The sequence below is a fragment of the Lissotriton helveticus genome, chromosome 1_1, assembly GCF_964261635.1.
Source record: "Lissotriton helveticus chromosome 1_1, aLisHel1.1, whole genome shotgun sequence".
Taxonomy (NCBI): Eukaryota; Metazoa; Chordata; class Amphibia; order Caudata; family Salamandridae; genus Lissotriton; species Lissotriton helveticus.
Genome location: NC_136057.1, coordinates 842,209,016 through 842,223,505, shown reverse-complemented (window position 1 = coordinate 842,223,505; position 14,490 = coordinate 842,209,016). Strand labels below are relative to the sequence as shown.

Genomic DNA, 14,490 nt, shown 5'->3' with positions numbered 1-14,490 from the left:
TCCTGGAGTATAACAAAACTGGTCTGACCACTGGACTTAGATTTCATGCACACTGTTATGACTACTACATTGAGAGTCACTCGTCTGATTTCTAGCGTCTAAGGCCAGTGCTTAATTTGTTAAAAAACATAAGTCCAGAGGCCCACAGTTTTGTTCAGAAGCCAGTGTCTGGTGCATTCGTTGGTCCAGGTGTCCAATATTAAGGCTGTTTATTCTTGATTTCCTGTCACACCTCTTAAATCCACCTGCCTCTTTCTCTCACTCTTGAAGGTTCTTTTTCATCTCTACTTTTCCCCTTTGTCACTTTAGTCCATCTTTCTCTTCTTCCTTCTTTCTCCCGTTTCTGTATTTTTCTCCATTTTGCTCTGGATCACAAATTGTTGAGGAAATTAAGAGCCAATCCACAAAAATTAGTGCCAGTGGGGCACACCTGCAAATACATGCTCTGTGTAAGGTAGAGAATAATCCTCTTCCTAAGTGCCAATTATAAGAACAATAAACGCCCCAAAGGAGTTGTGCCACCGAGAGCAGGCACTAGAGTGCTTCATTCATCAGTCAGATATCTAATACAAACAGTCTACACTTACCAACTACATTGCAAGATGCCACATACCAACAGTTTATACATTGAAAGAATCAAACTTGTTCATCAACTCATAACTGCAAGGAGACAATTACATTCATAAAACAGGGAATGCATAGTGTATCTCTGGCTGCATGAGTGATTCACTTGAAAACCTACCATGTACCATACGCTCTCCAATTGCTCGGAGGCATAAGTAATGTGGTGTGTGAAACACTTTACAAAATACTGAAACAAGTCAGTGGTGTAGCAAGGGAGTCTGGGTGGGGGGGAGGGGCTGTTTGCCCCGGGCTGTACGAGTTTTGGCGACTGCCTTCGGCTCTTACCTGCGGCAGTTGCGGGCGGTGGTGAACGCAGGAATCATTAGCGTCCCCCGCTCTTACATTCCGCTTCTGCGTGCAGCAAACGCATGGACAGACACGAGTGGCACAAGTCCTAGCTATGCCACTGAAATAAGTGCAATTTAAATTAAATAAACAAGGCAAGTAACACTTTTAATGGGGCATTTGATTATAATCCGGGTTCTGTAGTGAGAGTGCAAAGGTTTATAATAATAATAGTACAGAGCTGTGAGAAAGTGTATTATAAGCTGAAGTGAATGGTGGTCCTCTTCAAGTAATAATGACAGTATTCTTTCCTAGGTCCAGTTCAGTCTCTGTAATTTAAACCTGAGGTCAGTCCTTGGCAGATGTAGCACAAAGCCGAAAACATGAACTTAGGAGAAATGTGTACAGTATTCAGGGCCGGAATGGCCTTACTGCGTATCAGGCATTTCCCTGGAAGGCTGGAAGGGCGTGGTTGGTTTTATTACCGAGGGCCAGTTTTGCGGCGGTCCTGCAATATCGATGTCCAGTAAAAAACGCAGCAAACATTCCCAGTCTCCCGGGGTCAGGCAGTGCTTATCCAGGGACTGGTCCAAGAAAATTGCCAAGGCTGCTTTTCGTTCCCAGTCCAGCCCTGACCGCATTAATAAGTATCAAAACAGTTAAAAAGTAAAAAACACAACACAATAAAAATCCCACTCCAATTTATAAAAATAGAGTACATTTTAATGAGCAAACCCACACCAAATGACAATGGGAACTGGAGATATGAATTTCTAAATGTTTAAGTAAAAATAGTGCCAACCACAGTCATCTGGTTGCATCAGACCAGTCCCTAGGCACAAGTTAAGGCTGACAACGATAGAGCATGAGCCGGATACAGAAACTAAGGGCCACATGTATCAACTTTAGAAATAGCGATTACTTAACTGCAATTGTCTGGGAATAGCAATTAGGTAATCGTTATTCCTAAAGTATGAAACTCCAAGAGGTTTTTTAGTGATTCCTAAGGGGTTCCAAATCGATCTACCTCATTAATTTTAATGAGGTAGGTCGCAATTTGCGACCCCCTAGGAATTGCTAAAATCCCGGGGATGGTGGCCTGCTATGGTCAGCAGACCACCATGCCTGTGACTGCTTTTAAATAAAGCAATCATTTTCTTTCTACAGCAGCCTATTTTTCTTAAAGGAAAACAGGTTGCTTTTCAAAGAAAAAATGAAAAGTTTTCTTTTCATTATTTGGGAGCAGGCAGTGACCCATGGGACTACTGCCTGCTCTTAAATGTTTTCACCACCATTCCCAAAGGGGAAGGGGTCCCTTGGGGACCCCTTTCCATTTGCAAATGGGTTACCACCAACCTGAAGGTGGTGGTAAAATGTGAATGCTTTGCGATCACATTCTTGGTCATAAAACATTAATTTATACAGCCTCGATTCGGTATTTGGAACGGACGCCCTCAACTGGCCCATTCCAAATACCAAATTGCAAACCCATTTACGATTCATCTGAATCGTAAAATGGGTTTGCAATTTGGTTACCGAATCACAAAATAGGGTTTGATACATAGGAATAACCTATTTTGCATTCGGAAAATGGCCAATTCTGTGACTCGGCCTGTTTGCGATGCAAAATGGGTTCATACACATGGACCTAAGTTTGTCCCAGGAACGAGTTTTACCTTCTGAGTTAGTCCCTGAAATGGAATTCGAAAATCCTCAGAGGCATGCCAGCAGGCTGTTGCAGTGATGCATTCCACAAAGCCGGATAGCCATCTTGTGAAGGACCGGTGAAGATATTGACTTTTGGCAGGAAAGTTCAGGACAGAAGCAATTCATAATTCACACCCAAAGAAGGTCCCTTGCCGGCCAGATACTTTTGATGCCTTCCCGTGGTGAAAATTCCTACCGTTGTAGTTAGCCACTTTTTTGGAGCTCAGATTCCTCCAGTGGGGCAAGGCTGCAAGCTGTAGCCGAACAGGGCTCCATGAGGCCAGATACCATTTCTGAGCCGTTCGACTGAAACAGATTTGCCACTGTGGAAAAGCTCAGAGAGGGAGCAACCTGAAACATTGGTCCAATGGCAACTCAGCTTTGTCAGACTGACTTGGCAGGCTTGTTTTGACCTTCTGTCAGTTCTCCAGACAAAAATCTTTGAAAAAGTTGCGCAGCCTCAGCTTTTAGGGTTAGACAGGAGGAGCACACTCTGATGCTTATCCAAGCACCCCAATAACATACGGACATCACTTAGTGATCAGGACCCTCTGCAGGGAAAGCTGCCAGCAGGGTCAAGAGCAGGTCCAGTTGGAACTGGCCAGCTGGGATCTTCAGAAATATGGGCTTCTTGCAAACTTTATGTCTCTCTGACTTAACAGTATGCCAGCCCACTGACTACTGGGGTCCGCTTCTCAGTCCTAGGTACAAGTAGGAGAAGGTTCAGCCCTTGCGATCTCTTTCCATAGGTTCAAAAGCAGTTGTCATCCTTTTTCTGTTTTCCACAGGTCCAAAGAAGTTCTGAAGAGTGTAGGCACTAGTTTGTGGGTGGAAGGAAATTCCCTGACCAAAAGGGAAAAAGGGAAAAAGTTCCCCGGGGCAACCCTGCTCACTGTGACATAATGTTCTGGGGGGGTTGTTCCTAACCAATCCCTCAGTGCCCTTCTATGCCAAAATCCAATATAACAGAACCTTTCTTCCCTTGGCTTTGGGCATACCTCTGAGTTGTGTCTAGGGAAATGTGAAACTCCTCCTGCAAACCAGTTCTGGGAAAGCTTTTTCCCCCAGTAGGATTGAAGGTACTCTGACTACCTAGAGAATGAAATGGACAGTCCCAGGTGTGAGCTACATCTGGCTGTAAAAAAGGAATGCCCCATTGAAGCTTGTGCAGTTGGTGGGCACTTCCCTCAGGACATCCTTTAAAGGTTCAACCAAAAACGTTTCGTTCCCTTTCCTGAGAGTCATTCACATCTCCTTGCAGGGGGCAATGAGATGCTGTTGGGCAGAAAAATAGTGACTTTCTAAATTTACTATTTCTGTAAAATTTTGAAAGCAATTCGATTCTGGCATTATGTTTGTTTTATTTTAACTATAAAATTGTTTGAAGCGTTTGTCTAGCTAGTGCCAATCTAAAGTTATTAAGTCAAATAAAGTAACCCAGTATTTTCTGTTGCACAGCCATCCTAGCTAGAGTGAAAACGGGGTTGGGGTCCTTTTCACTGTGAGGACGTGTCAAAATATATAATATTTTTGTCCTGCTTTTGAATGCTACGTACCCTGCCTTAGGGCAGGTCAGACCTACTTTTTGGAGTGACGTACTACTAAATAAAAAGAAGGTTTAGGCCTGACAAAAGGGTGAATTTAACAAGTTGAAATGGCTGTTTTAAAACTGCCCAGCATGGCTGCAGTCGGAAGCCTAGAGTCCTATTTTCACTTATCATTTTAGTGATGGAACAATAAGTGCTGTAGTCCACTACTGACTTTTAACTTACAGGACATCTACTAGGGGTTTATAGGTAAGGTAAGTATGCCAATCAGGGATTAGCAAAATCTACATGTTTTTAGGAGGCAGAGTACATCACTTGGCACTGGGTGGTAGTGCCAATGCATTCAGTGTTCATTTTCATTTACCAGAAATAAAATCCAGCAATATATTGGGGGTGACCATACAAAAGGGGCATTTTCTTACATGAGCATTTGATGGAAATGAGTAAGATATTGTGAAAGTATTGCAATATAAGGACATATGATGTCAATAAATTATATCTGGCTGGATTACTAGGACTTACAGTAACAATGTCTGACACATGGTAGTTGTGCCTCAGTATATGAAGACAATGACTGGTGCTTGCTATGAGTACCTGTGCATATGATAGTAACACCTGCCGTTTATGTTCAGAATACCTTGGCATATGAGGACACAGATACTTACTGGCAGTACCTGCACATATGATGACAATGGCTAGCACATGGTTGTGGTGCATATACATATTATTTAAAACTCAATATGGTGGGAGCTCTGTGCGGTACAAGATAAACACTTTGAAAACCACAGGCATTTGTGGATGGAGTACCTGAGTATACACTAAAGTATGAGCTATACAAACATTATTTCTGAAGCTGCCTGAGGGGAGATGCTTACCTATGCTTCCTTATGTATCCTTATGCCATTGTGAGGCAAATGTGTGAATTCTAGCGATGTGGAAGAGAGACTTGTGCTATGTACTTCATTGAGGCAATGTGGACACTGCTATTGTGGCAATGTCTGTATCCTAAGAAACCCTAGTACATGAGCCTGCAAAACCTGTCACCAGATAGCAATCTGTAGCGCTCTCCGGTTCAGGCACTCTGCGTTGCACTCAGGCACAATCAGCCAGATTCATCAAACTAAAATCGGCTCGCAAAGGGCCAGATTCTGAGAATATGGCCCTTTATGAGCGCTATTTTTGCATTTGGGATTCATCATCCCAAATGCAAAAATCGCAATTCTAGAAATCGCTAAATTGCGATTAATTGCATTTAAGGAATCTCAATTTGAGATTCCTTAAATGCAATTCATGAACCATTTTAAAATTGCGAATTCGCAATCTGGGGCCGCTATTTACCGCGAAGTCCAACTACGTGGTAAATAGGAAAAACGTTGAAAAATGCACTAAAGTGCATTTTTAAAAGTTTCATGGTGCGCACACACATGCCCTAAGGGCATGTGTGTGCGCGACATATGTGCACACATCAGTTTCAGGGGTGTAACAGGGTGTCCTTTGGACACCCCTGCACCCTTGAAATCGCAATCTCAATTTGCGAATCGCTAATTGCGATTAGCAAATTGAGATTGTCTTACCATTCATTCCTATGGGCCTCTAGGCCCATAGGAAAGAATGGGGAGATATTCCTTATTGCGACTCGCAGTTTGCGAGTCGCAATTAAGGAATTATTAGAAATCGCTATTTTTTAAGTGATTTCTTGATGAATAGCCTTTTGCTGTTCCTTAATAGCGATTCGGTATTTTTCGCTATTAAGGAATAGCAAAATGTGTTCTTGATGAATCTGGGGGAATATCTTGTCCTGGTCTACTGAACACCACCTCAAAAGTTTAAGACGCAACTTAAAAACAACAGAAAATATAAGATTATATACGCAAAAGATAAAGAATATTAAATGCTTTGATAGTAGGCCCACACTTGACATGACAATACTTACGTACCTATCCTGCATGAGTGCTTGGATAACCTGTTTATCTCAATATTTATCATAGATATTGACATTTCTGATGTACATAACTTCTCTAATGTCACAACCTTTAAACAATTGTGCTATTGCAATGGTCAAGTTTCTGAGATTGATAAGCAATGTTGTGCTGTCCTTACTTTGTTGATTTTTCTCTCAATGAGGAAGGGTTTTGACCAGATTCTACTTAATCAGCTGTGAAGGGGCACATGGAGAAAGAAGGATACGTCGGACCCCAGTGTTATATCTCTGTATCAGTAAATATATTCTCTCAACTTTGCCACTCATCCGTCCACTACTGCTAATTGCCAGTGCCACACCCTGAACTTGGCAGACAATCTTTTTACATCTAGTGGAAGTATCTTTTCTAGATACTCAGCAAGTTAGTGTTTCTCTACATTGGCTTCTCCTGCTTATTAGTGGTCCATTACAGGTAGACTAACTTGGCTGTCTTGTTCATCTTCATGATTAGCCCATGCACATAGAATCTACAGTATGCCAAAATGCATTCAATCCATCTTGAGAAGGTCTGTTCACCTTTTCCCATAAAACATGTCCTGCTTTTACAAGCCTTTATTGTTTCCCTCTAAGGTGATGTCTCAAGATTCTAGCATTGCCCAGAAATTCAATAGTCTACTTATTAGTAGTAACCAGTCCTAACATCACTGTGAGCTGCCCTTGACCACAACCAGGAGACTTTAAACAAATAACTCTTGCGGACAAACAACCCTCCTGCCTTAGTCTGCTCACGAAATATCTGGTCCATCTAATGCCATTCATTGATGAACTCTGGCAATTTTGAATGGGAGTCGCAATTAAGGAATTATTAGAAATCGCTATTTTTTAAGTGATTTCTTGATGAATAGCCTTTTGCTGTTCCTTAATAGCGATTCGGTATTTTTCGCTATTAAGGAATAGCAAAATGTGTTCTTGATGAATCTGGGGGAATATCTTGTCCTGGTCTACTGAACACCACCTCAAAAGTTTAAGACGCAACTTAAAAACAACAGAAAATATAAGATTATATACGCAAAAGATAAAGAATATTAAATGCTTTGATAGTAGGCCCACACTTGACATGACAATACTTACGTACCTATCCTGCATGAGTGCTTGGATAACCTGTTTATCTCAATATTTATCATAGATATTGACATTTCTGATGTACATAACTTCTCTAATGTCACAACCTTTAAACAATTGTGCTATTGCAATGGTCAAGTTTCTGAGATTGATAAGCAATGTTGTGCTGTCCTTACTTTGTTGATTTTTCTCTCAATGAGGAAGGGTTTTGACCAGATTCTCCTTAATCAGCTGTGAAGGGACACATGGAGAAAGAAGGATACGTCGGACGCCAGTGTTATATCTCTGTATCAGTAAATATATTCTCTCAACTTTGCCACTCATCCGTCCACTACTGCTAATTGCCAGTGCCACACCCTGAACTTGGCAGACAATCTTTTTACATCTAGTGGAAGTATCTTTTCTAGATACTCAGCAAGTTAGTGTTTCTCTACATTGGCTTCTCCTGCTTATTAGTGGTCCATTACAGGTAGACTAACTTGGCTGTCTTGTTCATCTTCATGATTAGCCCATGCACATAGAATCTATAGTATGCCAAAATGCATTCAATCCATCTTGAGAAGGTCTGTTCACCTTTTTCCACAATACATGTCCTGCTTTTACAAGCCTTTATTGTTTCCCTCTAAGGCAATGTCTCAAGATTCTAGCATTGCCCAGAAATTCAATAGTCTACTTATTAGTAGTAACCAGTCCTAACATCACTGTGAGGTGCCCTTGACCACAACCAGGAGACTTTAAACAAATAACTCTTGCGGACAAACAACCCTCCTGCCTTAGTCTGCTCACGAAATATCTGGTCCATCTAATGCCATTCATTGATGAACTCTGGCAATTTTGAATGGGATTCCTATTAGGCTGGCACACTGACAAATATATTATTAGTACCACCCTGGAATATTTGAACATCCTCATCATATTTTTTGGAACACCACTCTGGAGTACTAGAGCACTACTCAAATGCATACCAAAGTACATTGTCACATGGTTGTAGGACTTCTCAATGTAATACTATTAGCTCCATTGGAGTTACATATTTTGCTACAACAGCACTTATGGGCATTATACCTCATCAAACAGGATGTTTATTTCTCCTTGCATACAATTTATGCTTTTATCTGATGTGGCAAAGGCTAATTTATTAGATATTATTGTTGTTTCCATGGCACTAGTAACTGCTATACATCTAGTACTGGTGCACAATTTTCCGACTGGTGCATACATGATTTGTTGCTGCTTAAAATTCTGGCACACCCCGAAAAATGTGCATTGTTGGCAAATTCTCCTTCCCCACTGCTTACAGCTTTGTAGCCCATTTCTGTGAAATTGTGCCATAAAATACATTGCTTAGACCTGCATTTTTTTAAACTTCCCTGGGGGAACATACCTAACTCACTATGAAGAGGTCTGTGCTTGCAGATTGCCAAACCAGGGTAAAATATGTGCTCTTATCTCCACTTTTGTACCACTTTGTTCGCCATAAGTTGGCAGGGTATGCTCAGACGTGAGTCCCTTGCTCACTTTGCCACTGGATTCAAGCAAGCCGGGCTGAAGACGGCTGAAATGCCAAAATAGTTGGTGTGAGTGTTTGATTGGTTCAGATGCTCCGCCCATCGCCACCCCCTTTTGTACCACTTTGTTCGCCGTAAGTTGGCAGGGTATGCTCAGACGTTAGTCCCTTGCTCACTTTGCCACTGGATTCAAGCAAGCCGGGCTGAAGACGGCTGAAATGTCAGAAACCGGTCCTCGGAACCTTGTTTCCGGTCCGGGGAAGGCATGGCTTGGCAGTTCGGGTTGGACTGTTCCCATGAGGCACAGGGTCAGACTGATTTGCATATGGCCATGTCTGAACTGGGGTGGCAGAGTGGGCTAAAGAACGGTGATGGATTAAACCCAGATCTGTTGACTTGGTGTTAGTGTTTGATTGGTTGAGATGCTCCGTCCATCGACACCCCCTTTTGTACCACTTTGTTCGCCATAAGTTGGCAGGGTATGCTCAGACGTGAGTCCCTTGCTCACTTTGCCACTGGATTCAAGCAAGCCGGGCTGAAGACGGCTGAAATGCCAGAAACCGGTCCTCGGAAGCTTGTTTCTGGTCCCGGGAAGGCATGGCTTGGCAGTTCGGGCTGGACTGTTCCCATGAGGCACATGGTCAGACTGATTTGCATATGGCCATGTCTGAACTGGGGTGGCAGAGTGGGCTAAAGAACGGTGATGGATTAAACCCAGATCTGTTGACTGGGTGTGAGTGTTTGATTGGTTCAGATGCTCCGTCCATCGCCACCCCCTTTTGTACCACTTGTCTCCACGTTCAGCATTCGCTACGTCTTTAACACAGCCATTATGGAAGCAAGAGCAACAATCTATTGTTTGATTGCTGAGAAGCAATCCTTCAGACAGTGTAAGTAACTGTGGAAGACATTCCAAGAAATAGATGGCTATCATTTTCCAGTTGGTGGGTGGATGTGTATGAGTTCCTCACCACATCAAGCAGCAGATTCTGGAGAAGTGTAAACACAATTGGAAACTGTACTAATATCTGCAATGCACTGCATCCCATAAGTGAGTCAGATCAAGACGTTTCCCTCAAGATTATAGGAGTCAATCGCCCCACAGAAGTGCAAACCCCATGAATACCATTCCTCAATCCCCCAAAGAAAAGAATGGAAATCAGCACATGAACTACTTTGAGCATCTGAGAAATATGCTAAATTAATCAAAAAGGCCATTTGCACCATCTAGCCTACAGATAACATGGTCTGCCACCAGAAATAAAGCTACCCCAAGGGAACTTTGAGAGAGCAAAAACATGGCTCGTAAGAGTTACAAAAGAGGATTCAAAGTGTTCCTGGCTAGCAAAATCACATGAGCTTGTTCAGGCCATAAGGAAACTTGATGGGATACCACTATTAAATATCGTTTTTCTCGAAGTAATAATTTTTAATAGAATTGTAATTATCAATTTGAGCCTGTGTAAGTCACTGAACCTAGCAGGATGCATCCTTGTGTTGTACTTACATTGCTACTTGTGTTGAAGTAGATAAGTTGGTTCGCCATGGTCATCACGCTGCGGCTTGGGATAATGTTAGCGACGCCGAGCTAAAAAAAATAGCAACAATTTCAACTTAAAATGCCAAAATCTGAGTAAAGTAGTTTACACAAACATTACCACCTTTTATTAAAAAAAACTGCTCATCAGCAATACCACTTTATGAACCAAAATGTGTGTGTATATATATATATATATATATATATATATATATACATACATATATATATAGGCACTCCAACTCCCAGAATGCTGATGACTGCGAAGGCACCCCCATACAGGGGGAACATTTAATATCGGAGTAGGAGCACCATTAAAGCACGTACCATCCGTCATGAACCTTTGAAGAAGGAAGTATTCGAAACGCGTCGGTGAGACGGCAGGCTGTTCCATGTACCAGCGGCTTGAACTTTGTCCATACTTTTAAATAAAAGGCTGGTTACCTTTCCTTACTTGTCTGTGTGCTCTTCAAATGGGATACCAATGTTGTGCACTATGTATATATATATATATATATATACATATATATACATACATATATATATATATATATACATACACATATATACATAAATATACATCCATATACATATGCATCCATATATATATACATACATACATATATATATATATATAAACACATTTAAATATACATACACACACATATATATGTGTGTGTGTGTGTGTGTGTGTGTGTGTATATATATATATATATATATAAATATATATATATATATATACATATTTATCCCTTGGCACCAGTGCTTCATTTGAGCTGGTGGTTTCTGGTGCTTGGCACCAGCACTCAATTGCCAACACCAGCACTTGACAGCTGCCACACGGTGGTGCTGTACTGTTGTAATTTAAAAATGAGCAGAACATCCATGTGGACAGTGTTTCGGCACACTATCTCCAAACTCACACTGCATCCAGTGAAAAGGCTTGGAAATATCATTTATGTTTTACTCTTTAATTATTTGAAACAAAGCAGTACTGCAGCTAACAGTCGTATATGTCAAAATAAGTAAACTTCATTTTAAAACTAACATCCCAACAATGTCAATATGCTTTCCGTTGCCTGTTCTCTGAGCTCACAAAGTTATAATTGAAAATAGGTTAAAAAGTCATAGATCAAAGGCCGACGGATCCATGAACATTGTTCTAATACTTTTCCATGTTCTCAGTGTAGATGCAAGGGTGCCATAGAAAAGTAAGTGACGCTACTGTGTCCCCTTTGCCCAGCTGCACCAAGTGGACTACTAAACCCGCAGCTCGGTGTCCCTGTACCTGCTGCACTTATGATACTCACATCCCTCTACCTATTCATTGGTCCACATATCAGGATTAAAATCTTATACTATTTATTGTATCCACATTATAGTATATTGCACCCACCTCAGTCGAAGGCACAATGTGGTACTTGAGAAGTTCCTTTAACTTGAATGAACCCTGTTTACAAAAAAAAAATACAACGAAAAGTTCAGAAGGCATTTACCCATCGTCAACTTTTACAACAAATAGATACTTCAGAAAACAAGACTTATCAATGCCTGGAAAAGAAACCATGTATTTGTTTCATGTGCAAATTAGTGTTTTTAGCTCTGTAAAGAAGTGGGTAGAGACAGCAACCATGTCTGGTACTCGAAAAGGTTTGTCATTGGGTGGAACGGTATCCTATGCTTTTAACTGCTGTTAGAAGGGAACTGTTATCCAAATTTTCCAAGGATTTAAACATGAATTCCTAGTTGGCCTCGTTAAATCAATTCCTAGAGTCCATGGAAAAAAATACTTTGGGTGGGTCTACAGAGAGATCACAAATATGTTGTAAAGCCACCTGTTCGGGATCACACTCCTCTAAAGGATACGCACCAATTTAGGTAGAATCTCATCCAGCTATAAAATCTAAAGGAATTGGAATAATTTACCCAGGATTTCATTCAGTTTTCCATATTATAAGCAAAAAAGAGCAGGGCAGTTCCCACGTCTTAGGTAGAGGGCAGCTCCTTTGTATGGCACTTTACACAGTAGTGGTCGGCAGTAGGAGTTTCGGCAGGGCGATGACGTGGGCAGGGGGAGGGGCAGGGTGGGGGGTAGTAATGTATGGATTACGGAGTTTTACAGGTAAGTAAACATTTAAATAAATAAAATGAATTTCGTTGCGCGTACTGTATCACTAAATATGATATAGAAATATCAAAGACCAATCTTGTGTAGATGAACAAGATAAAGAGCCTGCACACAGTGTGTCGGTGTCAGTAGATATTTAATAGCAAGGCGTTTCAACCTTGCCAGGTCTTCGGCACGGCCTTTCTTTTGACACAGTGCACCAATACCTTATTTCTAAAAACAATAGTGATAAACATAGAAAACATACTATGGAAAAGAAGAATGGCAGGAGAAATAGCAAATCATATGCATAAACTTTGGTTTTTAAGGCATTTTGAAAATACAATGAATGTAATGTACATACATTCAAATCTAATTGTATAATCACACAATTCATAAATGGGATACCTCTAAGAAGAAAAGGGACACATAGCCTGCTTGCCAAGTGGCTTCTTAAACGCAATGGCTCCGCACACTGAACCAAAACCAACTCATATAGATAAATGTTGGGCATATTGAGACACATTGCAAGTGCAAAGCCAAGTGGCTAATTTAGTATAAATGCCCAAAAATACAAACAAAATAATTCCTCATAAAATACCAAGGCATTGCCAAAAAAACAAGTTTTTGTTCCTGTCCAAATAATCGCTAACACCAAGCTCATGGAGCGAATGATACCAATATGTGTGAAAATCTAAACGTATATCTAAGAGAATGCACAATACTTAATTATGTTCTATATTATGCTAAGAGAGAAAATTAGCTTGTGCAGTAAAACATGTAAGATATTACAGTGGTAAGAAATACATTCGTCAAAAAAAAAATATATATCAAACATATCCGAATGAAACAATTCATTGTTATACAAGATAAAAGATTTCTTACCACCTTCCTCAAGGTGTCAAGCATCACTCAAGATGGAAAAAGAGTTCAGTCAAAAGAAGATGAAACAGTTCTCACAGATCTAAAAGGCGGCCAGAGGTGACAACAGGGAAAGAGAATTAAGGCAGAAAGAGTCAGAGTACATAATCCTGCTTGGAAGGGAGTTCCCAAGAGGACTGCATGAAAGCGAGGAACTACACATTCACATCGGCGTATGAGATAGTACATGTACTCTTGCATTACCTTAAGGGAAACTAGCGACCAGTTGTTTGTATTTTTCCGCATTCATACTAAATTAGCCACTTGACTTTGCACTTGAAATGTGTCTCATTATGCCCAACATCTGTCTATATTAGTTTGTTTTGGTTCAGTGTGGGGTGCCATTGCATTTAAGGAGCGCCTTGGCAAGCAGGCCAGGTGTCACTGTGACATATCAGCAGATAACCCCCATTTTCTTGATAGCGGTATCCCCTTTAGTTTGTTATACACAGTTCAATCTGAATGTATGTACATTACATTCATTGTATTTTCAAAATGCCTTGAAAAACAAAGTTTAAGCATATTAGTTGCCATTTCTCCTGCCATTCTTCTTTTCCATAGTAAGTTTTCTATTTTTTCCACTATTGTTTTTACAAACAAGGGATTGGTGCACTGTGTCAAGAGAAAGGCCGTGACGAAGACCCAACAGGGTTGAAACATGTTGCCATTAAATATCTACTGAAACCTTCACACTGTGTGCAGGCTCTTTATCTTGTTCATCTACGCAAGATTGGTCTTTGACATTTTCGAGCCGGACTCACACCGCTGTCCTGCACTATACCCCATAGGTGGATGTTGCCGGAATTCGTGTGAGAAACCATCTTGGATATATATCAGCAGAGCACGACTGGCTCTGCACCACAGAACCCCTCTTTGTCTTCAAGGGCTTCGGTGATTTTCTTCAGTCGGAAGTGTGTTAGTCTCCTGGAGGAGAACGGAACACTCACTGCCCTCTGTCAGTCCAAGAAACTCTGCTTCATTCTCATCACGGCAGGGGCTGAGCATCAAGTCGGAGTACCCGTCTATCACCACTATACCTATGGGTGAGTACTTGTATGCATGGGAGATGGCAGGTATAAAGAGGTTACACATTTGACTGCCCCAATCCATTGGATTTGACATTTATAAAATCGGCAGCCATTATTAATATCTGCATTTATTTAACATGTCAAACCAAGCGCTGTGTAAAAGGGAAGCAGCAGCCGATGCGT

General features: G+C 41.1%; 1 protein-coding gene across 1 annotated transcript in view; it reads right to left on the bottom strand.

Moving 5' to 3' along the window:
• Positions 1–14,490, bottom strand: part of STAB2 (stabilin 2) — a 944,658-nt gene that overhangs the window by 618,958 nt on the left and 311,210 nt on the right. Inside the window, exons 16-17 of the mRNA XM_078674824.1 lie at positions 11,648–11,701; positions 10,222–10,302 (exon numbers count right to left, since the gene is read on the bottom strand). Of these exons, the coding sequence (XP_078530950.1) occupies positions 10,222–10,302; positions 11,648–11,701 (135 nt within the window). The remainder of the gene's footprint in view (positions 1–10,221; positions 10,303–11,647; positions 11,702–14,490) is intronic.